Genomic DNA, 22884 nt, shown 5'->3' with positions numbered 1-22884 from the left:
AAGCGTCCTTTAGCCAGGGCTATGCTTACAGAAGGAATGGCGTTGGGCAAACAGCAACTAAATGCTGCCCCCGATAACATGGATTGCCATGGCAGAGCGATGGCGTCTGCCCTAGTTATGCAACGCCACTAATGGCTCAGGGCCTCTACTTTATTCCCTGATACCAGGTCAAAATTAGAAGATCTCCCCTTCGAGGGACATGAATTGTTTAGCGACCAGACCAATGAGGTCTTAGAGAAATTGAGGAAATACAAGCTGCAAGCCAAGACGTTGGGCATTTCTGCTTCAACGTCTCAACAACCTTCTAAACAAAGGTATTGGCAACGGTCTGGTACACGCTATGGTTCCTCTAAGTATCCCCACTACCAGGGATACAGACCACCTTATCAACCCTACCTGCAGTTCCAAAACACGGCACGTCAGCCGTTCCCTCAACAACCCCAGTCGTGAAGGCAGAATAGGGGTAGGAATAAGACCTTTAGATCTTTCCCAGGGGACCAGCTGCCCAGAGGTTCTGGGGCTCCCTGACTAGCAGGAAGGCCCATCTTTTTGGACAGATTGTCCTGGTTCTATGATTCCTGGTGTACCATTACTAAGAGTTCATGGGTGTTATCAATAATAAAGTATGGATACTGTTTGAGATTTGCCTCTTTGCCCCCTTACCAAACACCGAAACATACTGGAACTGCTGCTTCCGAGTTCCTCACAAGAACTCACATCCCTCATTGAGAAAGGGGCAGTTTCATAGGTTCCTATGGGGACCGCTGGGGATTTTTTGCCATAGATAAAAAAGGTGGGGGCAAAAGGCCCATCTTGGACCTTCGGGAACTTAATCAGTTCGTGTCGGTTTCTAGATTCAGGATGCTGTCCTTGTGGGGACTGGTTTGCTATTATTGATCTCAAAGATGCGTATTTTCATATCTCAATACATCCAGATTTCAGAAGGTACTTGAGGTTTGTTTACAGGGGCCGTATAGGTAGGACTGGTATGACGAATGTCACACAACAGATTTGTGTCTGTTAGGTATCTCCAGATTCTACTGGGGCACATGGCTTCCACAACAGTGGTGGTACCGCATGCTAGGTTGAATTTCCGCTCACTACAGAACTGGTTTATTAGACACTATTCACCCTTCACTCAGTCCCCTTGGACAAGGCTGACAGTTCCTAGGTCAGTGGTACACTCCCTTTCTTGGTGGTCCTCAACCCGCCACCTGACTGTTGGAATGAGACTGGGCACTCGATCTCATTCGGTCCAGGTCTTCACGGATGCCTCCCTAACAGGATGGGGTGCGCACTGCGGAAAGTTTACCGCACACGGCTTTTGGACTGAGTCAGAGGCCTCGTTGCATATCAGCATATTGGAGCTCAGAGCTATTAAACAAGCTCTCCGTTCTTTTGCAGGCCTCCTTCGAGGGCGACAGGTGCTTTTGGCTACGGACAACACCACAGCCATGTTTTACATAAACAAACAGGGAGGCACTGGCTCCATGAGGCTCTACACCGAGGCCACTCGCTTTTGGCGGTTCGGCATAACTCATCACATACACATACAGGCCATTCACATTGCAGGCATCCAAAATGTCTTGGCAGACAGGTTAAGCAGGGAAGGTCAGCACATCACACAGTGGTGCCTCCCATATCCCTCGCTGCAGCCTATTTTCCAACGATGGGGTTTCCCATCGGTGGACTTCTGCTTCGGAGGCCAGTACAAAATGCCCTGCCTATTGCTGGGGTAGGGGCGAGGTCCCTAGGGGATGCCTTCCAATTTCTGTGGACAGGCACCCTCTTCTATGCCTTCCCTCCTATTGCGCTTCTCCCCAGGGTGTTAACGAAATTGAAGAGGGACAGGTCAGCATGCATATTGGTGGCCCCGTTCTGGCCCAGAAGGACATGGTTTCCCCTGCTTTGGAACCTGTCCAGGGGAGTTCATTGGACTCTCTCAGGCGTCCCGGCTGTGTCGCTGCACAGTGCGGGATTTCGCCAAGAACTGACCCACCTTCAGCTTGCAGCTTGGCTGATACTCCCATGACACATATGGATCCTAGGGTGTCTCTCGTAATGGAATCGGCCCTAAAACAGTCTACATGGAAATCTTACACTATGAAGTGGTCAAAATTCTCTACTTGGACTGTTTCTCAGGGTCTTGCGCCTAGGTCTTGTCCACTGGCCAAGATATTTGAGTTTCTTTTGAAGTTGAAGGACGAAGGTTTGTCGCCTTCGTCCATTAAGGTTTATTTGGCAGCTATTTCATCTTATAATGATGAGGTAGAGGGTTCCACGGTTTTCTCTGCGCAAGACTCAAAACGTTTCTTAAAAGGTTTGTGTAATCTTTACCCTCCTGCTGTACACCCAACCCCACAGTGGTGTTTGTTGTTGGTTCTTACTGCGCTTACCCATAAACCATTTGAGCCCTTGGTTACTACAGACATGTCCTGGGTTTCCTTTAAAACAGTGTTCTTAGTGGTGGTCACTTCTGCCCGGAGGGTCAGTGAACTTGGGGCGTTGTCATGTGACCCTCATCTAAAGTTTCATAATGATAAGGTAGTTCTTAGAACACACATTGGTTTCCTACCTAAGGTTGTCTCTAGGTTTCACATGGGCCAGGATATTGTCCTACCCACCTTTTTTCCACAGCCGCAGTCGGCCGCAGATCAACGTCTACACACGCTAGATGTGAGACGGGCCTTTTTTACCTACAGAGAACACAACCGTTTCGCATCGACATAAATTTGTTTGTTACCGAGGTCCCAATAAGGGTAAAAAAGCCTCAGCACAATCCATCTCTAGGTGGATTGTCTCCACAATTAAAACTGCCTACGGGGAGTCAGGGGTTCCCTGTCCCTTGGACATCTCAGCTTATTCCACTCGAGCTCAAGCCTCCTCTGCAGCCTTCATGGCGCCACTGCCTCTGGAAGATGTTTGTAAAGCAGCAACATGGTCAATGCCATCGACCTTCATGAAGCACTACGCTATGGATGTCCACTTGAGGAGTGAGGCATCTGTGGGGAGAGCAGTACTTCAATCAATTTTTCACTGAATCAGCCCACACCCTCCTCCGGTTGGTATACTTCTTCTTGCTATTCTCCCATGTGGGACTGCACAGAAGCCACGATGATGAAAACAGGGTTGCACTTACCTGTAACTGCTGTTCATCGAGTGGTCTTCTGTGCAGGCACACATCCCTCCCTCCTTCCCCGCTGTGGTCTACATTCAGTTGCCTGTGTTTTTTCTTACCCGGCGGCCCAGGAGAACTTGAGGGACAAGTGCTGGCCCCTCCCACATCACGTGATTTTTGGGCGCGAAGTCACTGTGAGTGGGAGGGGGGACCTGCACTCTTGGGAGTCTAGAAAATTCTTATAAGAAGCTTGCTAGTTCCTCTGTTGGCTGGCATGCGCCTGCGCAGATCCCTTGTTTGCCTGCACAGAAGACCACTCGATGAACAGCAGTTACAGGTAAGTGCAACCCTGTTTCCTCTGTAAACCTGAAATCTGTCTTTTAATTTTTTTTCATTATTCACAGACATATCAATATGTATTAGCCATCCTATGTAATGAGGAATACATGGAAAGGTAAATATATTTTGTATTAAGGGCTATGTTGCAAGCATTTGTCACAGGGACACTTGCATATGGACAAAGGAATGAGAGTTTTGAGAAAAGTGAGCAGCTCTTGCTAAATTAAGGAGCATAAGTACTTGGCTTTCAAATGGCACCAAATAGACTGGTTGAGCACTTTCAAAGCCTGTTAAGAGAAACATAATTTTAAGAAACCTTGGAAAACAGCTAGATGTTATGACATTTGTACGGCATGAAGAGTTTTCCAGTCTGTTAAGCTCTGCGTTCTCTTTGTGGGGTATTTGTTTATTACTTTGAAAGAAAGGAAATATCCTTAAAAATCAGTTATATAGAAGAATGTATTGCCTTTTAAATAAATGTGAATGTTTATTATTCAACTTTAAAAATAAGGGTTTTTTTGTTATTTTTTATTAGTTTTTAAGGTTGAAAGATAAATTACAACATACAATTGTATCATCATAGTTGTAGATATTTACACATTATGAATGGAATGCAATTAGTATTAAGCTTGATGCTAAATGATGAGGAATTTATCGAAATAGGTGCTTAACAAGCTCAGAGTTGCCCATTTTAGGGGAATCAGTGTTGCTACTTTCTTAGCCCAAACTACTCATTGGTATTTCTGTATTAGGAGCTGCGGTGGCTCAAGTGGTTAAGACGCTGAACTGCAGGCTGTGGAAGGTCAGTAGTTCAGCAGTTCAAGACCCGGGTGCCGCATGATGGAGTGAGCTCCCATCTCTAGTTCCAGCTCCTGCCAACCTAGCAGTTCGAAAGCAAGAAATTGCAAGTAGATAAATAGGTACCACTTCGGTGGGAAGCTAACAGCATTCCATGCGCCTTGGTGATTAGTCATGCCGGCCACATGACCACGGAAACATCTTCAGACAGCGCTGGCTCTTCGGCTTTGAAACAGAGATGAGCACCGCAACTCTAGAGTCGGATTCGACTGGCTTTCGAGCAAGGGAACCTTTACCTTTATCTCTGTATTGGACTCTAATTGCTTACCAGTTCATTTGAAATCATGCTTCTTTAGTCACTTTTCTGAAGTGACTTTTGCATGTTCTAGATCAGGGGTTCCCTGTGTGGTGCCTGTGGGTGCCATGGTGCCCACCGATACCTTTTCTGGTGCCCACCAAGTATTTTTAGGAAATGAGTGGGGCCGGGTAGGACTTTTGCCCAGCAAGACTTCTGATTGAGTATTGGAGATTTGATTGCCTGTGCAGATTTTTAAAAATGTTGCTCTGGGAGCAGCTGCCAACACAGCACACATATACACGTAGATTAGTGAAAGTAAGTTTACAAAGTAAATATGGTTACAGCAATTGTAGTGTTATAAACATCAAAGAGAACCAGTAAATTCAAAATATTGAAATAATTTGATTTTAGTTTGTAAACAGGTGACTTGGGGTTGGTTCCTTTGATCAGTTAGTGGAACGCACTGACAGTTGCAGATTTTTTCCATGATACCCTCCTTCCAGCAATTCTTGCCAACTATGGAGTACTTTATTCTTGGGGTCACAGGACCCATGTGGGCTAATATCCATGTAGGCTTGGATGCTGCAGTGAGGAGGGGAAGGGGACGAAAGTGCCCTGTCTCTTCTGATGGAAGAGCAGGGAAAGGGTGACTTTACATCCCCTCCCTGTTGCATCCCCTCCCTGTTGCAGACTTCCAGCAATAGCTCTGAGAATTGGAAACAACTGCTGAGGTAGGGGAACACAGGAAAAATCTCTGATCTTTGCATCTACTGATAGTGGGATCCAATTCACACTTGTAAAAATTTACTGTTTTTATTGCTGAATATAGATTATTGTGTGCAATAAACAATGTGTAGCATTTTCTTTCTTTGTCCAGACAGGAGGATCATTTTATTCGTGGAGAGGTAAGGATCTCTTTCTCCATGACTTTGCTTATGCTGGGATTTTCCCCCAAGTAAATTAGCAAATATGTCTTCTGTGAGAAACAGAAACATGGAGTGATATTAAAATAAACAGTGGTGTAACTGGGTAGCTAAGAGGAACTGTAAATTTCCAGTTCAAACGTGTGTGTGTGTGTGTGTGTGTGTGTGGTAAGTGCTGCCAAGTTGCTTCTGACTAATGGTGACCCTATGAATTAATGCGAGGGCAAATGTTCTATTGTTAACAGCCATTCTCAGGTCTTGCAGACTGAGGGCTGTGGCTTCCTTGATTGAGTCAATCCGTCTCATGTTGGGTCTTCCTTTTTTCCTGCCGCCTTCAGCTTTTCCTAGTGTTATTGTTTTTTCCAGTGCCTCTTCTCCTCATGATATGACCAAAGTATAATAGCCTCTGTTAAAAAATTCACCGGTAGGCTCTAGATAAATCAGAATGTTCTCGATTTGCCCCACCCCCAAAGTATAGATAATGTAGAGATGAAAATACTGGCTTCCCTCACAGGCCTGTTAATAGGGATTACAACATGACATTGTGTATGAAGCACTTTGAATACTGGAAGTGCTATATGAATGACTAGTAGAATACTGGATCTTCGACGTGGTCTCTGTACTTCACACCCATGGGATTCAGTGCGCACGTGCTGGATCAATCGGCATTGTAGCAAGCTCTTTAACAGATTTTCGCGCCCAGATCTTGGGCATGCGCAGGAACCCCACCGCGCATGCCCAGAGGGGTGGGCGCGGACATCCCGCCAGTTCCTTTCTTACCGCCGTGTTGGAAAGACCTTTTCTCCGTCAGTTTGATCGGTTCACTATTTTTGGCTATTTGCCTCATGGCTCTTTGGATTTTTCCTCGTTTTTCTATCTTTTTCTTATTACTTTCTTGTTACCAACAAACATCTAAAAAACCCCAAAACTTTATTTTTCCTGAGGGGGGAATGTTCCATTTACCTCAGCTTGGCCTTCGGGCTCTACCTCCCCCTCTCCCCCATCTTTCTCCACTACTTTCTTATTCTATGGAGAAAAAGTGGGGCTTTTTTAACAGGTGTCAACGTTGCGGTAGTAAACTCACACCGCCTGACCGTCACACCCTTTGTATTTTTTGTTTGGAAGAGTCACAGACCTGACTCTTGCCAGCACTGTGCAAGATTTTCAAACCAAACCCGAAAGAACCGAGCTCCGCACCTCAAAGTGGCGCTCCTTGAATCGGCTTTGAATCCTTCCACAACGATGGACTCCGAGAGACCTTCGACCTCGACGGCTCCAGTATTGAGGCCAGCCTCTGACATCATTCAACCGACGCTGAAGCCTCCGGTATCGAAGGCGCAATCCTCCGCCTCAACACCAGTGAAGAAGAGACCCAAGGCAAGTAAGGAGAAGTCCGCAAAAAAGGGTTCCTCTAAGCTCCTCAAAGTGGCGAAGAAGGCGAAAGTAGCGGCGTCCGTACTGGGTGATGCCCCTATAGTGCCCCCCACTCCATCGATATCGGAGACGCACGCTCCTCCACCGATATCCACAATTCAAATTTTGGACTCCCCTGTTCAACAGCTGGAGCGTCCCTACTCTGACATCGAGAGTGTGGAGCTCCTAAGTCACCCCACAGGTGCAGAGCTTTCCCTCTCTCCTTCTCCATCGTCAACATCGACGGTTTCGGAAGCTCCCAACGTCGATACAGGTCGGAATCAACACATTCCTTCTAGCGTGCAGCGTCAACCTCCACGTCTGCATGCCGATACTGTCGATATCGATGAGCCAGTTTTTAGAGACCGTTCACGAAGACGGCACATTCCTTTGTCTCCAAGACATGATCTGTCCAGAAGTCGTGGGATCAACGCCAACTGAGATATCTCTATGGCAATTATCCACCATCCATGCCCTGGCTGACTCCTGCGGGCTATTCCGACTGGGATCGCTATTCTACCTACTCTGTTCACAGATCAAAGTCACCCTATAAATCAAGACCTTCAGCATCGCTGTCTCGACCTCCAGCTGAAGATCCTTCCCACCATCAAACGGAACCTCTGGGTCCTCCCACCCCCCCAGTCGTTCCACCAAAAGTTTTAACTAGTCAACCGGAAGTTACTCCAGTACAAATACCAGAGCAGGGCTGCTCTGACTCTGGAGACGACGAATCTGACTCAGAGGCTGCGGAGATCCAAACCTCCCCGGAGTACCCTAACCAAGCTGTCGCAGACGACCTCCCTATATCGCCATCCGACAATCTCACTTCTTATGCAGACCTTGTCAAACGAATGGCCCATTCTCTAGGCCTGTCTTTCTTACAAAAATAGCCACAGGTTACTGATCCTGTTTTTGATATTGTGCAACTGGATACCTCCACTACCATTGCACTCCCCATGTCTGCAGTCCTTTTGCAAGCTATCAAGGCCCCATGGGAAAAGCCGTCTTCAGCCCCGGTGTCGACGAGACAGAGTCCAGGAGACTGGTACCAAATTTTTATTTTCCCACCCTCAACCAAATTTGGTAGTCGTAACATCCTCGTCCAAGTCGAAGCGAACGCACTCGGCACCCTCTGACAGGGAAAGTAGGAAATTAGACGCATTCGGGAGATGATTCTACTCAACAGTTGCGTTAGGGGTCAAAACCACTAACTACCTGGCCTGCATGAGCAGGTATCAATATACTCTGTGGGAAAGATTCTCCGACCTCCTGACCCACCTCCCTGAAGACAAGCTTCGGGCGGTCAGAATTATTCAAAAGGAAGGCATGGTCCTTGCGAAGCAGCAGATCAACACTTCCAAACATGCCTTAGATGCTTCCTCCAGAACAATGGCCTTAGCAATCGCTCTTAGGAGACACTCCTGGCTCCGCAATACCAATCTATGTCGAAGACCTTTCTTTTGATGGCCTCGGTCTCTTTAACAGCATGACTGACACCAGGATATATGACTGGCTCCAGGATATAGACAAGAGCATAAAAGCCTCTCGCGCTCTAGGAGTATCATCCTCCATAAGGCAACAATATCGCCCTCGCACCTGGACTAGGCCCTGGCAAAGACGCACCCCGAATTGTCAATTTCCAGACAGGCAATGGAGACCACGTACGGCTTCCGGTGGTCAAAGACCCGCCTTTCAAAAGCCTAAGTTCGGAACTGGACAACAGCCCTCATGCACCAAACAACCAAGGTCCTCCAAGCAGGGCTTTTGACTTCCCTTCTACCGAGTCAGCTCAAACCTGTCTGTCACCCTTCCTTTATGCCTGGTGTCACATCACCTCGGACCAATGGGTGCTGTCCATTGCATCCCAAGGCTACCGTATTCAATTCGACCAGAACCCCAACACTCCAGTCGTCGTCACCACACACCCCTCCGCACCTCTCCTAGACGAGGTGTCCGTCCTCCTGCACAAGGGAGCCATCGAGAAGATACCACCACACCTCCACGGGACGGGATTTTATTCCCGATACTTCACAGTTCCAAAGCGGGATGGAGGCGTTCGACCCATATTAGATCTGAGGGAGCTGAACTGTTATGTCACCTACCACCACTTCCGCATGGTGTCCTTGCAGCAGATTATGCCACTTCTCCGGAAAAGTGTCTGGATGGCCACCCTCGACCTCCAAGACACGTATTTCCACCTCACTATCCATCCCTCCCACCGCCAATACCTACGCTTCGCAATTGGTCATCAGCATTACCAATATGCAGCCCTACCATTCGGCCTGTCAAGCGCCCCAAGAGTCTTCACAAAGACTATGATAGTAGTGGCGGCCTTCCTCCGTCTCAAGGGTATCTCCATCTACCCGTACATCAACGATTGGCTCCTAGTAGTGTCCTCCAAGGACACTCTAGTCTCAAACATCAACGAGACAATGGTACTCTTGGAAGATCTGGGCTTGCAACTCAACCTCCAGAAGTCTCAACTTCAACTGGCCCAGCAGATACAATACATTGGTGCCCTACTGGATTCCAAGACATGCATGGCTTACCTGCCCCAAGACAGAGCGGCAGACATTATCCACCTAGCCACCGTCGTTCGTACCCAACCCTTGGTCACAGCCTTCCAAATACAGAGGCTACTCGGCCTTATGGCCGCGACTATGTCAGTTGTAGTCTTCACAAAACTAAAAATGCACCACCTTCAACTGTGGTTCATCTGCAACTTCGATACCTCGAAGAACGCACATACCACTGTCCTAACCCCCCCCCAACATACGAGAGTCCTTACTCTTGCGTGCGCACTGAATCCCATGGGTGTGAATGCACAGATGACCACTCGAAGATCACTAGTTACAGGTAAGCAACCTGTTTTTACTAATATGGAAAACACTGTAGCGAAGTGAAGCACAACTCTGAAAAAAGCAGTGATGCTGATTAAAGTTCAAATACAGTAGAGGCCCTGTTCCTTGCAAGAACTGCTAACTTAATTCTATTTAAATTCTGCTGTGTCTCTAAATGGTTTAGTCTTATTTATTCTTGGACTATTTTTCCAAGTTTCTGCTATGAGGAAGGATATAAATGCTAAGTAATCTGTCACTTAAATGTGTTTTACTTAGATCTTTACCTCACTTTATGGTTTCTGCAGCTTTGTAATAAAGAATTGTTTTTCTTACATAAGCTGTGGACCTAATTTGAAAATCGTAAATGTGCATTTTAAAAACTTTTTTGTTTGTTTTACAGATAGTGTACCACACACTGCAACTTGTTATATTTACAGTTCTTGCAATTTTAGTTATGAGACTAAAGCTATTTCTTACACCTCATATGTGTATCATGGCATCCTTGGTCTGCTCAAAACAAGTAAGTCACTATATTTTGTTGTGAGACTTTTACTTTCGTAAGAATTAACACATTTTGTACAGGGTGGCTAATATAGCATCTCAGTATGCCAAACAGTGTAATACTGAACTGAACTACATGCATCAGATCTTGGTGAATAAACACAATACCTGGTCAAAATCAGGTTTCTCTAGGTGGATCTACCAAAAGCCTGCTGTACTGGAGACGAGGTAAAGATAATTTCCATGCAAAGAGGTTCCTATATGATTCAAGTTTCTGTAACAGCCATTTTTATCTATAGATATATATGTTCTGCTGCCATTTGAAATCTATTTCAAGGCTTTAAGATTTTAAAGAGAAAATTAGGGATTTTTTTTTAATTCCTGGAGGGAAAATTGTGAGGGCCACCAAAAATGTCTTTTCACAAAAACTTTACATGCTGTCTTGTGCACTGACAGAGTTAAAGTAGTTTTTCTGATAAATCATGGTGGAACATGAAAGGAGACAGCACCTTGTGCATTGGTTCAAGTATTTAAAAGTTTTATTATACACTCACCATATCTAATTCTCAACATAGCCCCATCTGCAGATGCTTAAATCTGTGGGTCAGGGCCATGTGGAGAGAAAGAAGACCTCTCTGCAAATTTGGGGGAGCTCATAGGTTTGCAGAAAAATCAATTTTCTTAGAAACTGTTCAATATATTGGAAGGTATGGGGGGTAGACAGGCAGGAGTAAAAGAAGGTGGTGGCAAGGGGCTTCTTCCTTTTTAGGTTCAAAGCTTGGCTCTAGGCCTGTCTCAAAGTGGTGGCAGTGGAACGCAACAAAAAGAACTGCCACCATTGCTGATTCCACTGCCATCCCTGTCGATAGCGCACCAGCAGCCAGCTTGAGCCAGCAGTGACGGAAGGGAACTGTAGGAAACAGGCTGTGGCAAGGGAACTGGAAAAGGGGATGAAGAGGGACTGATTAGAGTAGATGTTGCCTGCAGGAGGGAAGGAAGCCTGCTGAGGAAAGCAGACATTGAGTGTTCAGTGCTAGCTGTGTTTGGGCTGGATTGGCAGCCAGATGACTGAGGGCTTCCTTCCAGCTGAAACACTGCTGAAAGTTGTCACTCAGCATCTGCTTTCCCCTGGTAGGTTGCTTCTTTTCCCTTGCAGAGGTAGGTAGTATGGTAGATGGTGTCAAGAATCCCCAATCCAAGGGATTCTTAGTATTGGCTGGCAGAGCACAAAATTACAAAAGCCCTGGGGTGTGTGTCCACACACTCACCAATTCTGGTATGTGCTACCAGCCCCTTGGACTACCCACATAGAAGCTGAGGGGCAATCTTGTAACCTTACTGGGATTAATCAACAAAGTCAGCCCTGCAAGGGAGCCCACTTGCAGAATGAGTTTTCACAACAATTAACCTGGTAGATGGACTCTTAAAGTCTAAGGTACTGAATTAGGATTGAGGCTTCTGAAGCACAAAACACACCAAGTATAGTCAAAGGACATTTATTAAAGTGTGCAAGAATATTTCAAAAGAACATTAGCAGTGAGAACTAAAACAAGCTACAATTAATATACCAGCTGCACATTAGGTCATTAATACATAGTTACCAGATGTTACCCTTCAGACAGCAATCCATGTCTCTGTCCATAGAGCATTTTGCCAGGTAAGAGCCTGGTTCATTCCGAGGTTAACTCATCATACCTCATGATAGCTGTGCTAGCTACGAACACAGAACAGAAAGACTAACCTTTTTAAGGTCTAAGATTTGAGTGGGCTGGGGCCCTTTAGCCCATCAAAAATCAGATCAGTTATGTTGCCATGAACCTGTTACAACAGATGGCCCAGGAGGGGGCCATTTTATAACAGGATGTAGGGGTTATCTGCAATTTAACCTATCCCTCGTGTGGTGTAAATCACAGCACCAATTGAAGGATGCATTGGTGCCAAGTCCTGTCCTGGTAAACAAATGGCCTGTCTCTATACCTGAATTGTTATCCAGAGGTCACAAGGTTGTTTTGCCAACCCGTCAATACCAACAGCCAGTTAGTTTCCATTTGGCCTCTTCAACCCATTTGCAGGCCTAGAGATTAATATGAGGCCTGGTTTTTAATGAAACAACAAGAAATTGAGCTAAAGGTCCAATTTCTTGACAGAAGGATGTTAGGGGGAAAGCAGGATGAGGAGGAGAAGGGTATGGAAAAAGGACACAAAAAAGAAGGGCTTTCCCTGGGAGTTTCTTACAGTTCCTTGCTTGTATTATATAATTCAACATTATACAGTGAAATTATGTGAGTGAAACTTATTTTAGGTTATATTAACAGGAATTTTATTTCTTTTATATAAGGGGATAAATTAAATACAATATGCTGTAGTAGGCTCAACTTGCATGAACATTCTTACTGATTTATAATGAACTGATCCTAAAAGCTTTGTTAATAGGCACCTGATTAACCAGAGAACTCATATAACTGGCGTGTTCAGGTCCAAGAGGACACTTTTGAGCCCCTGCCTGAGCATGAGCTGCTGCTGGGAAAAAGGAGGCCACTCAGCCCAGCTAAGTCAGTCACATGACACTTATCTCTCAGCCTAGCAACAGTGAGAGGGGAGCAGTACCAAATAGGCTGTGGATTCCAGGCATGGGTGTACTGCAGCTTGACACTGCTGACGTCTTGCTGTAGGTTAAAAGACTCAACTGACAACTCCCGTTTCCCATGGGTATTCCATTTTTCATGCAGTCAGAATGCTTAATGTCTTTGAAAAATGATTCATGTTGATTTCTTTTTATTAGCTGTTTGGATGGGTCTTCCGCAAAATCCAACCTGGAACTCTTGTTGTTGCCATTTTAGCAATGATGGCATTTGAAGGGATAGCAAATGTTCAGAAAGAATGGAGTATTGTAGGAGAATTTAGCAACTTGCCACAAGAAGAACTGTTGATGTGGATAAAAACAAACACCAAAGAAGGTATTAAAGTCTCCTTTTCATAAAAACAACTACAATATCCAGTAAAAGACAAGCAGAAATCTAGTTTTCTATACAGTTTGCAAAGCAGAGGATCAAGCTGTTGAACAATTTTCTCAGATGCTGTATTTTGCTGTAATCTTCCATAGAGAAGGGGTGATTATAGGTTTTAAAATAGAGTAGATGTTATAGCCAAAACTGTAAGTCTATTGCCTGTGAATGAATGCAGTTCTGGATTTGCTTCAAGTATTCTTTTAGATTCTGGTTTTTAGAATGCAAATCTCATCAGAACTTCATTATATGTTTTTAATTCTTTTCTCGGTTACTCCTTTTCAGCTTTCACTTATATATTTCAGATGCTGTTTTTGCGGGAGCAATGCCTACAATGGCAAGTGTAAAACTGTCTACACTTCGACCTATTGTGAATCATCCCCATTATGAAGATGCAGGACTACGGTGAGATACACTTGTCTTCTTAAATTCAGTTCTTTGTACTTATATATTCTAAAGATTTTAATCATTTGATCAATAGGGACTGAACATGAACCTAGGGGTCATAACCAGCAGAGATGGGTGAATCAGGACCTAAATATATTGTGGAATAATCCATGTATTTTATTCCTGAATTATGTCAACAGACTTTTGCAGATGGTTTAAGGACCTGGTCAATTACGGCAACCCAGCCAGTTTAAATCTCTCAGGTCCCCTTGGTTTGGGAGTTTCCTAGATGTTTGTAGAAGCCCTTGGTCCTGATGTACTCTGACTTTTTATATATGACCAGGGCTAAATGTTTGTTCATGTTTTGAACAAAAGTGTTTTATCCCCGTTATTGTCAGTTCTTACTTTGCTAACTTCGCTTATCCTATGTTATATACATCCTTTAATGCCTTTAAATTCAATTTCATGCATCTGATAAAGTACAGCTTTGGCTATAAAATGCTGGGATAAAGCATCTGTCTCTAGACATATCTCTACTAATTACATTTTCTTCTTTTTCGGTTGCTAACTTTATTTGTGACTCTCTTTTTTCAAAGAGCGAGAACAAAAATAGTTTATTCCATATATAGTCGAAAACCAGCAAAAGAAGTTAAAAGGGAATTGTTACGGTTGGGAATAAATTATTACATTTTAGAAGACTCCTGGTGCCTGAGAAGAACCAAGTAAGTAACAAAATAAATATGGTTGATGAGGTGCCAGATCTTTGTACTATAGAGATTTGACAGTAGGGTTGCAGTTATGTTGCTGAAATATAGTTCAATGAGGCTGCATATTAGTAGATCAGACTCCTGCATCTGTGCTGTGGAAGGATATGTCACTAGTGTCTTTATTTCCACAAGAACCAGAGTATATTTGGTGATCCATTGCTACTGCTGATAAGCACAGCTTCACAAACACAGTGGGAACTTTCCCATAACATTGCTATTCAGTAATTCCATTACTAATTTCAGTAATTCATTACTAAGTACTTGGTCACAAGCTGAGTCAGGAATAGCCCACACCTACTCTTCCTCTGTACACATTGGCTTGTTCATACTAACATCATGTGTACAGGGCTACCCAAGAAAGTGATCTTGGGGTTATGGTCACTAAAAACATTTAACTTGATTTGAAGGTGCAATGAAATAGGCAAATTCCATGTTACGTATAATTGGGGAAAGGATTGAATACATAATACTATTGTATGCATCTGAAGAAGTGTGCATGCACATGAAAGCTTATACCCAGAATTAAACTTTGTTGGTCTTAAAGGTGCCACTGGACCCAAACTTTGTTCTGTTGCTTCAGACCAACTCGGCTACCCACCTGAATAATACTATTATACAAGCCTATAGTGCAGTCAAATTTCCAGTAATATGGATTGGATCAAGCCTGCTTTTTCAGTCTTCAGCCAGTTTCTCTTCTTATACAGTCACCATCCCACATGGCTTTTGTCCATGTAGGTCCTGTGATCCACAGCAAAGTCCCCTCACCTTTTTTCACCAGCAGAAAATCTGTTTGGGTCCAATCTTACATATGGTTATGGTCACTTAGTCTCAACAAGGGGTATTATAAAACTGGGAAAGAGACAGCAAACAGCTAAAATAAAGGGCTCTACTCCTTGCCCTACAAGGAAACACTACAACGTGTTATAATATAATGCTAAACTCTTCCATGGGGTCTTGTACTGTGGTATTTCTGGGGTTTGGCCATCCACCCTTGTTAAAGTTGCAGTTAGATTTGCCACCAGGTGCCTTTTGAAATACTACAAAATATTCTTATTGTGCACAGATTTTAAAATAGAATTCAGACATTTAGTGCTAATGTGGAAAGTGACCTTCAAAAGACTTACTAGAATCAGAATTTTGCTTTTGTCGCTACTGTGTGATATCCAAATGATCGTATTCTTTTGTTTTGTCTGGTATATCTGGAATATTAATAAGATCCAATTTGGTTGCTGTGGATTTTCTTAAGTCCTTGCTACACTTCTCCATTCATGTCTGCATAGCATTTGCATATAATTGGTACTGATGACTATTCCTGTATTTTTGATAACTATTAGTAAAGATTGGCTTTCTAAGAACATCTTAGAAAAGCAATTTGATGTCCCTTCAGTATTGTTGTGTTATAATGAAAGCAAGATTCGAGACATCCTTCTAACAGTTCTATTATTGAGAGGTTTAGTAAATGGTATGCAAAATTTCCCTGTAATTTGCCTTAGACGGCACCTTTAAAAAATGATTTTATTTAAATATTTTTTAGGCCTGGCTGCAGCATGCCAGAGATCTGGGATATAGAAGATCCTGCCAATGCTGGGAAAATTCCATTATGCAAGATGCTCAGCAAAGATTCCAGACCATTTTTCAGAACAGTATTCAACAACGGTATATTCAAAGTATTAGAAGTTAGCAGGGAATAATTGTTTAGTGCAGCATATTTGGTAACAGTGTAACTTTAAACTGGCAACTATTTTTTAAAAATTCTGTGAATTCCAGCTCATTAATTAATGAGCATTTTGCTGTTAATTTCAGTGAGTCACAGATTGTACCACTAGCCATGTTCCAGAGCACTATGTGTTCAGTGGCTGCCATTGTCCTTTGTAGCGACTAATAAACCCATGTCTACATAGACTTTATTGCCTTTCCAAATTCAGCAGCGAGGTAACCCTTGGATGTCAAGTCTAACCATATTTGTTTGGAAATGCATTCTGCTACGATAAATTTCTGAATAAATATGTTTTAAGATTGAGTACCAGACTTTTAAAATGAGAACCTGTACTGATGCTGTACTGTTTTAAAATAATCTCAGTCATAGCAATTCGTATTTCATTTCTCAGTAACTTCTTTAAAATTTGCTGTGCAAATGTTTTTACATTTGAATGCTTTTATATAAACACTGGCCCCAAGCAAATAAATAAAAATGGCTGTGGAAAAGAATTCCAAGTTTCTAGGTTGGTGCAATTGTAGAAGCTTTCTTAACCAAGTCAATGCATCTTGGAAGCTAGGCAAACTAATGAGTGGAGGTGCGGTATCCCAAGATTTATCACGTATTCAACTCAATATCATACTAGCCCCACTTTCCTAGCATGCTGCTCAGATATGCAGTTTTTATGTATATGTATGTTTGTGAAAAACTGGATGGTTTCCACTGTCCAGTTCATATGCAAGTGGCTATTGTTTTCTTAAAACCCAAGGTGAATGATATTTAGGTCACTTAAAATCTAGGTCATGTATTTAATTAGTCTTTTATTCTACATGGAAATGATTCTAAATAACTTTGAACTTCTAGATGGAGACTGTGTCTTTTGCACATTCTCAATTTTACTTTTTAAGTGATTGCTAAAACCAGACCACTAGAATCATTTGCAGTATTTTTGCTACTCGGTGAAATGCTTTGAAATTAGAGGGTAGTTGAAACTAACCAGTTTGCACATATGAAACTTCAAAAAAAATGCTTCTTGGGGAAATTCTTTGTATTATTTCACCTCAATACAGTAATGGGGGGGGTCTATTTTGGCTGCCTTGTAGAAAGAGAGACTCTAATTTCTTAGAAAATAACACTTTTGTTACAAAAAAATAAAATGCATTTAAGTGAGCAATGTAAAATAAATATGAAATGAAGTAATTTCATTTTTGTGGTTCCAGTATACATCTTAGCATAGAGATAACTTTGTAACAGAGAAACCAATAGTGTGGCAAATATTAATTACACTACCGCAGTATTCTGTCTCCTCCTTTTTTCTAAAATTCATTTTGATAACTGCCCTTAAAGAAATTCTGCCGATGTACAGTGCAGTTTCAGACAAGAATTCACTTTGCTGTAATAAATAAGGAAAATAAGGAAAACCTGTACTCATTAACCACTATAACTGTATCTGTGACAGCAACTTAAAGTCATTGAGATAGGAACCATCTGGGAAAGTGTTTGTTTAGCCATCTGTTTAATTCTAAAATAATAAATTCTGGTACAATAAAATGGGGAACCACATTTTGGACAGCAGTATAAGAAATATTTAGTTTGATTTTCTTTGTTTAAGGAGGTGAGGAGAGTAGTTTAATTGCACATAAAAATCTCATTTTGTCACGCTTGTTAGATTGGGCCATCATAAAAACCAAACAGTGAAAAATTGGCATGAAAGAAGCAGGGAACTAGTATCTTATTTTGTGAATAAATTATATTTCAGCACAAAATTTGTGTATTTTTATGGATTTTATGACAGTTGTTATTTGTTGTTAAATAAAAGATTTGTTTGTATTTGAGTGTGTGTAACTATTTCACAAAAATACATTTAAAAAACCCTCCACTTTTATTTTTTTTGGGGGGGAATGGCAATCATGAAGGCTGAGGTAATGAAAATGGTGCCAATGTGATTAAGCCCTGCAAAAAGGCACCTGGCATTATGAAAATTTCTGTCTAAATAGCACGTATACATCTTAGCATAGAGATAACTTTGTAACAGAGAAACCAATAGTGTGGCAAATATTAATTACACTACCGCAGTATTCTGTCTCCTCCTTTTTTCTAAAATTCATTTTGATAACTGCCCTTAAAGAAATTCTGCCGATGTACAGTGCAGTTTCAGACAAGAATTCACTTTGCTGTAATAAATAAGGAAAATAAGGAAAACCTGTACTCATTAACCACTATAACTGTATCTGTGACAGCAACTTAAAGTCATTGAGATAGGAACCATCTGGGAAAGTGTTTGTTTAGCCATCTGTTTAATTCTAAAATAATAAATTCTGGTACAATAAAATGGGGAACCACATTTTGGACAGCAGTATAAGAAATATTTAGTTTGATTTTCTTTGTTTAAGGAGGTGAGGAGAGTAGTTTAATTGCACATAAAAATCTCATTTTGTCACGCTTGTTAGATTGGGCCATCATAAAAACCAAACAGTGAAAAATTGGCATGAAAGAAGCAGGGAACTAGTATCTTATTTTGTGAATAAATTATATTTCAGCACAAAATTTGTGTATTTTTATGGATTTTATGACAGTTGTTATTTGTTGTTAAATAAAAGATTTGTTTGTATTTGAGTGTGTGTAACTATTTCACAAAAATACATTTAAAAAACCCTCCACTTTTATTTTTTTTGGGGGGGAATGGCAATCATGAAGGCTGAGCAAATGACCCAGGGTCACCCATTGAACTTCCATGGCAAAGTGAGGATTTGAGCTTGCATCTTCCAGGTCCTAGTCTAACACCCAAACTGCTGCACCTTTCTGGCCCTCCACTAGAAGATTGTCTTAGATTTATAGATTCTCAGTGGTCTGTTCATACTGCTCATGTATCTCTGTACCTGGTTATCTAAAAGGATGGTTAGCTTTAGTATCCTGTGCCACCCCACTGACATTACCAAGTATCTGGTGCTTTGTGTATTATTTCCAGTAGTAGGAATCAACACTGAGTGCTGCATAAAGAGTGCCAGCGAATGGAACCCTGTAGTAATTGTGTGAGAGTGGAGGAGAGAAAGGAGAAGAATATGGCATTTTTCATATTACTAAGACAACAATAGCCAAAAATATGCTGTTTAGCACTGTAGAAGGCAAGCACTGAAATGCAATTGCCAATACATTGAAAAGTAACACAACATTGAAATGAATAAAAGAACATACTTCAGATGTTCACTGATATACATACAGATGAGCACCACAGAGGAAAATATGATTAATGTTTGAAACCATTAGGCAGGCTTACTGTTTTATTTTGGAGAATCTAGTTATAGGTGTTTTATAGAGAGAGCACAAGACCAGACTGCCCAGTTTTCTCACTATTAGTTGTTGTATGAATAGAATCAATATTGCTGTAAAAAATTTTGAGAGGGTAAAGGCTAATTGTAAAATATTCTTCAGCTTTATCTTACATAGTTTATCTTACATAGTTCAACAACTTAGTCAAGTTTTGGTATCTAAGGTCAGTCTTAATAAATTGGAATGAGTAATTGTATTTGTTTGTATTTGAGTGTCTGTGTAACTATTTCACAAAAATACATTTAAAAAACCCTCCACTTTTATTTTTTTTTGGGGGGGATGGCAATCATGAAGGCTGAGGTAAGGAAAATGGTGCCAATGTGATTAAGACCTGCAAAAAGGCACCTGGCATTATGAAAATTTCTGTCTAAATAGCACACACTTCTTTTGTGTATTGCAGGATTTGTTTCCAACCTTTCATTTTTAATTTTCCTACCTTTGAGATGACAAAAAATTGAGATGCATGTGCTAAGGTAGCATAGGGTGCAGCACGTTGCAACTCTCTTAAGTACTGAGTATATTTACAATTTGTCTTATAATAAACTAAGGCATTTATAATTTTAAATTCCATAAATGTTCCAAACAATATGACTTTAAATGCTATTGGAAGTTATGAATTATGAACTACGTTATGCATTTCATGTTGTCAAATGAGTAAAGCTTAGGTTTGATAGGGAAGTAATTATTGTATATATTTCAGCTTTCCCCTAAATTTTTGTTCCCCCCACCCCCCAAAAAAAATGAACAGGGAAAAAAAATTTCCCCCATGGCTTTGACATTTCCAGAAATTGTACATGTCTGTTTGGCATCCAAAAGTGCTTTGACTGCAGTCTTTTCAGACCAGGTTTGGAAAAGATCACAGCAAAGCAGGGGAAAACACAGAAGCAGGACAAATAGTATGTGACATAATGTGGAAGCTCCCCAAAAGAATGCAGCCTCGCCGCCAGAGTTGGGGGGAGGCAGAGATTGGCAGCAGTGTTGATGTACTAAGACATAAGCTGTTCCACATCATATGCATCTGCCTGACAGATGACAGCTCCTAATTAACAGATAAGACTGGAGCAAACTAGTTTTAGCCAGTGCTGGAGAGCTGGAGTCAGAATGACTCGGCACAAGGTACTGATTGGCTACTGACATGTATATATGTAGTTACTGTACAGTCTATTCAGTTCCCTCTTGATATGCGGATGCTTGGCGAAGCACTTTGCTTGTTGCTTGTGTATACCAGCATCACCAACAACCTTGTAAATAAACTTGTAAATACTTTCTACACTTAACCGTGTGGACAGTAGACTTCTTTGGACTGGACTCTCTATTGCTAGATCGGTGCAGGCATTCAACATACTATCCTAACAGGCGGAGCTGGGGGGGAAGAGATCAGCAGCCCAGTGGCTGGAAGCCACTGTGACGGATTCCAAAAAGGGAACACCTAGAGAAAAGCGATGTACAGACATAGGGCAGTGTGGAGAGATGGAATGTTTGGGAGGTTGATGGGCAGAAAACGGACAGAGAGGGAGTTGGAGGACGGAGAGTGAGTGAGGAGGTTGTGAGCGGTTGGAGGCTAACAGCCATTGGGAACTGACACATTTTGGGAAGAATCCCAGAGAGCGGTTTAATTGTTGGAACCTATGGAACGTGTATCTGATTAAGGTTGTGCTGGAGGAAAATGAGAGATGTCACAGTAAAGCCGTTTTATTCTTATAAACAACGGAGTCCGGTCACTAATTTCCGCCAGTTTTAAGAGCCTTGGAGTGAACCAGGAGAGTTTCATCACGAAGAACGAAACCAGTGGGTAAGTGGTCCCCGCTACTACCCGAAGCTAGCAGTGTCCCGCATAAGAGTGGTGTCCAAAAGGTGGTGGCCTGTAAGAGCCCGTTACACCACTCAGGCCTCGCCGCTGGACCCGGGGGGGGGAACTTACCTGTGGCCGCTTCCTCCTCAGCCCTGTGGTCCTCCTGCTTCCGCAGGCCGGGAGCCAGGGGGAATACCCCCCGCGAGTATCGCGGGTCCCTCTTGCATAGATATAATTTTAAAATCTGTTGGAGGGATAGAGTCACAATGAATGTCTTACTCAGAGTATATTGTGCTGTCCTCATAAAGGCCCCATTTGCAAATGCTGTAGAATGAAGTGGTAGCTTCAGATTTGTAGGTGCCTCTGGATCTGACCGTCTGCAGAACCCCTAATAGCAGGGCTCACAAATCATCTAAAGGAATAACAAGAAGCCTTCACAAGGAGCTATTTCTTGTAACAACCTTGAGCCAGACTGTTGAGTCAGTGCGGTGTTGTGGTTAGAATGACAGCCTAGACTTGGAAGACCAGGGTTCAAATTCCTACTTGGGCATAATGTTCACATAAAGTTGGACCAATAGTTCTAAACTACCTTGCAGGGTCCTTGAGCTGCTTAGAGAAAGGATAGAAAAAGCTTGACAGGATATTGAGTTGTAGCCACTGATGCTCTTCCATAAGAACCTGTTCAACAGCATGCAAAAGAGTTTGTACACTGTAGTAATATAGAGATTATATAGCTGTTCTATAATAGAAGCCGAAGTAACCAGGACTCCTAATTTCTCTAATAAATACATTTTTCTAACTAGTCAAATTATTTTGTTAAATGTACTCCCAATTCTTCCTCTTAGGAATTCAAAATGGCTTGTTTCCTAAATGATCCAAGTATTGCAAATGGCTTGTTTCCTAAATAATCCAAGTATTGCTCACAGCCAGGGCTTAAAAAAAAAAAAAAAAAGAGGTGCCAGAACTCTCAAGAGGGAAATAAACTTTTCAATCTGTATACTGAAAACTCATAAACTTTTAAACATTTTTAAAAGAATTTTGTCAAAGAGGTTCCGGAACTCCATTCTGGCGTGTTCCCCCAGATAAAAGTCCTGTTCACAGCTATATCTTCTTCTTGGTCTCTGTGCTTCACACCAATGGGTTTAGTGCGCCTGCGCTGACCCGACCGGTGCCGTAGCAAGCTATGTTTCAAAGGATTTTCGCGCGAGTCCCACTGAGCATGCGCAGGAACCCCAGCACGCATGCCCAGAGGGACGGGCGCGGAGATCCCGCCAGTTCTCTCTCTACCGCCGCGTTGAAAGGACCTTTTTGCCTTTCCTCCTGACCGGATAGCTGTTACTGCCTTCGGGCCTTTACCTTATTCCTTTGTTTCTTAGGATCATCCTCCGTTTTATTTTCTTTACTTCAGTTTTGAGAAAAGCCGTAGATGTCGCAAGAGCCCTAGTGGAGTGAGCTCTGATGGGACCAGGCAACGGCTGTTTTGCCAGGAGGTAGCAAAGACGTACCAACTCCACTATCCACTTGGATAGACGCTGGGCTGTTATACGAGTCCCCAGGCGTGGTGACGCATATGAAAGGAATAGATGGGGATCTTTCCTAGTTGGATGTGTCCTTTTCAGGTAGAACAAGAGAGCCCTCTTGACATCCAGTGTATGCAGTAATCTATCCTCAGCAGAT

The 22884-nt window shown here is 42.5% G+C and overlaps 1 protein-coding gene across 1 annotated transcript in view; it reads left to right on the top strand.

Annotated features, from left to right (window-relative positions):
* The window catches only part of DPY19L1 (dpy-19 like 1 (C. elegans)), a 64008-nt gene extending 46170 nt beyond the window's left edge, over nucleotides 1-17838 (top strand). Inside the window, exons 17-23 of the mRNA XM_015422534.1 lie at nucleotides 3523-3572; nucleotides 5431-5458; nucleotides 10130-10249; nucleotides 13013-13187; nucleotides 13541-13640; nucleotides 14219-14344; nucleotides 15924-17838. Coding sequence (XP_015278020.1) covers nucleotides 3523-3572; nucleotides 5431-5458; nucleotides 10130-10249; nucleotides 13013-13187; nucleotides 13541-13640; nucleotides 14219-14344; nucleotides 15924-16080 — 756 coding nt within the window. The 3' untranslated portion in view covers nucleotides 16081-17838. The remainder of the gene's footprint in view (nucleotides 1-3522; nucleotides 3573-5430; nucleotides 5459-10129; nucleotides 10250-13012; nucleotides 13188-13540; nucleotides 13641-14218; nucleotides 14345-15923) is intronic.
* Nucleotides 17839-22884: the final 5046 nt, after the last annotated feature.

Source organism: Gekko japonicus, unplaced genomic scaffold (genome assembly GCF_001447785.1).
Source record: "Gekko japonicus isolate JY-2015 unplaced genomic scaffold, Gekko_japonicus_V1.1 scaffold1355, whole genome shotgun sequence".
Lineage (NCBI taxonomy): Eukaryota > Metazoa > Chordata > Lepidosauria > Squamata > Gekkonidae > Gekko > Gekko japonicus.
The sequence above is the reverse complement of the archived record's forward strand: the minus strand, read 5'-3'. Positions and strand labels throughout refer to the sequence as shown.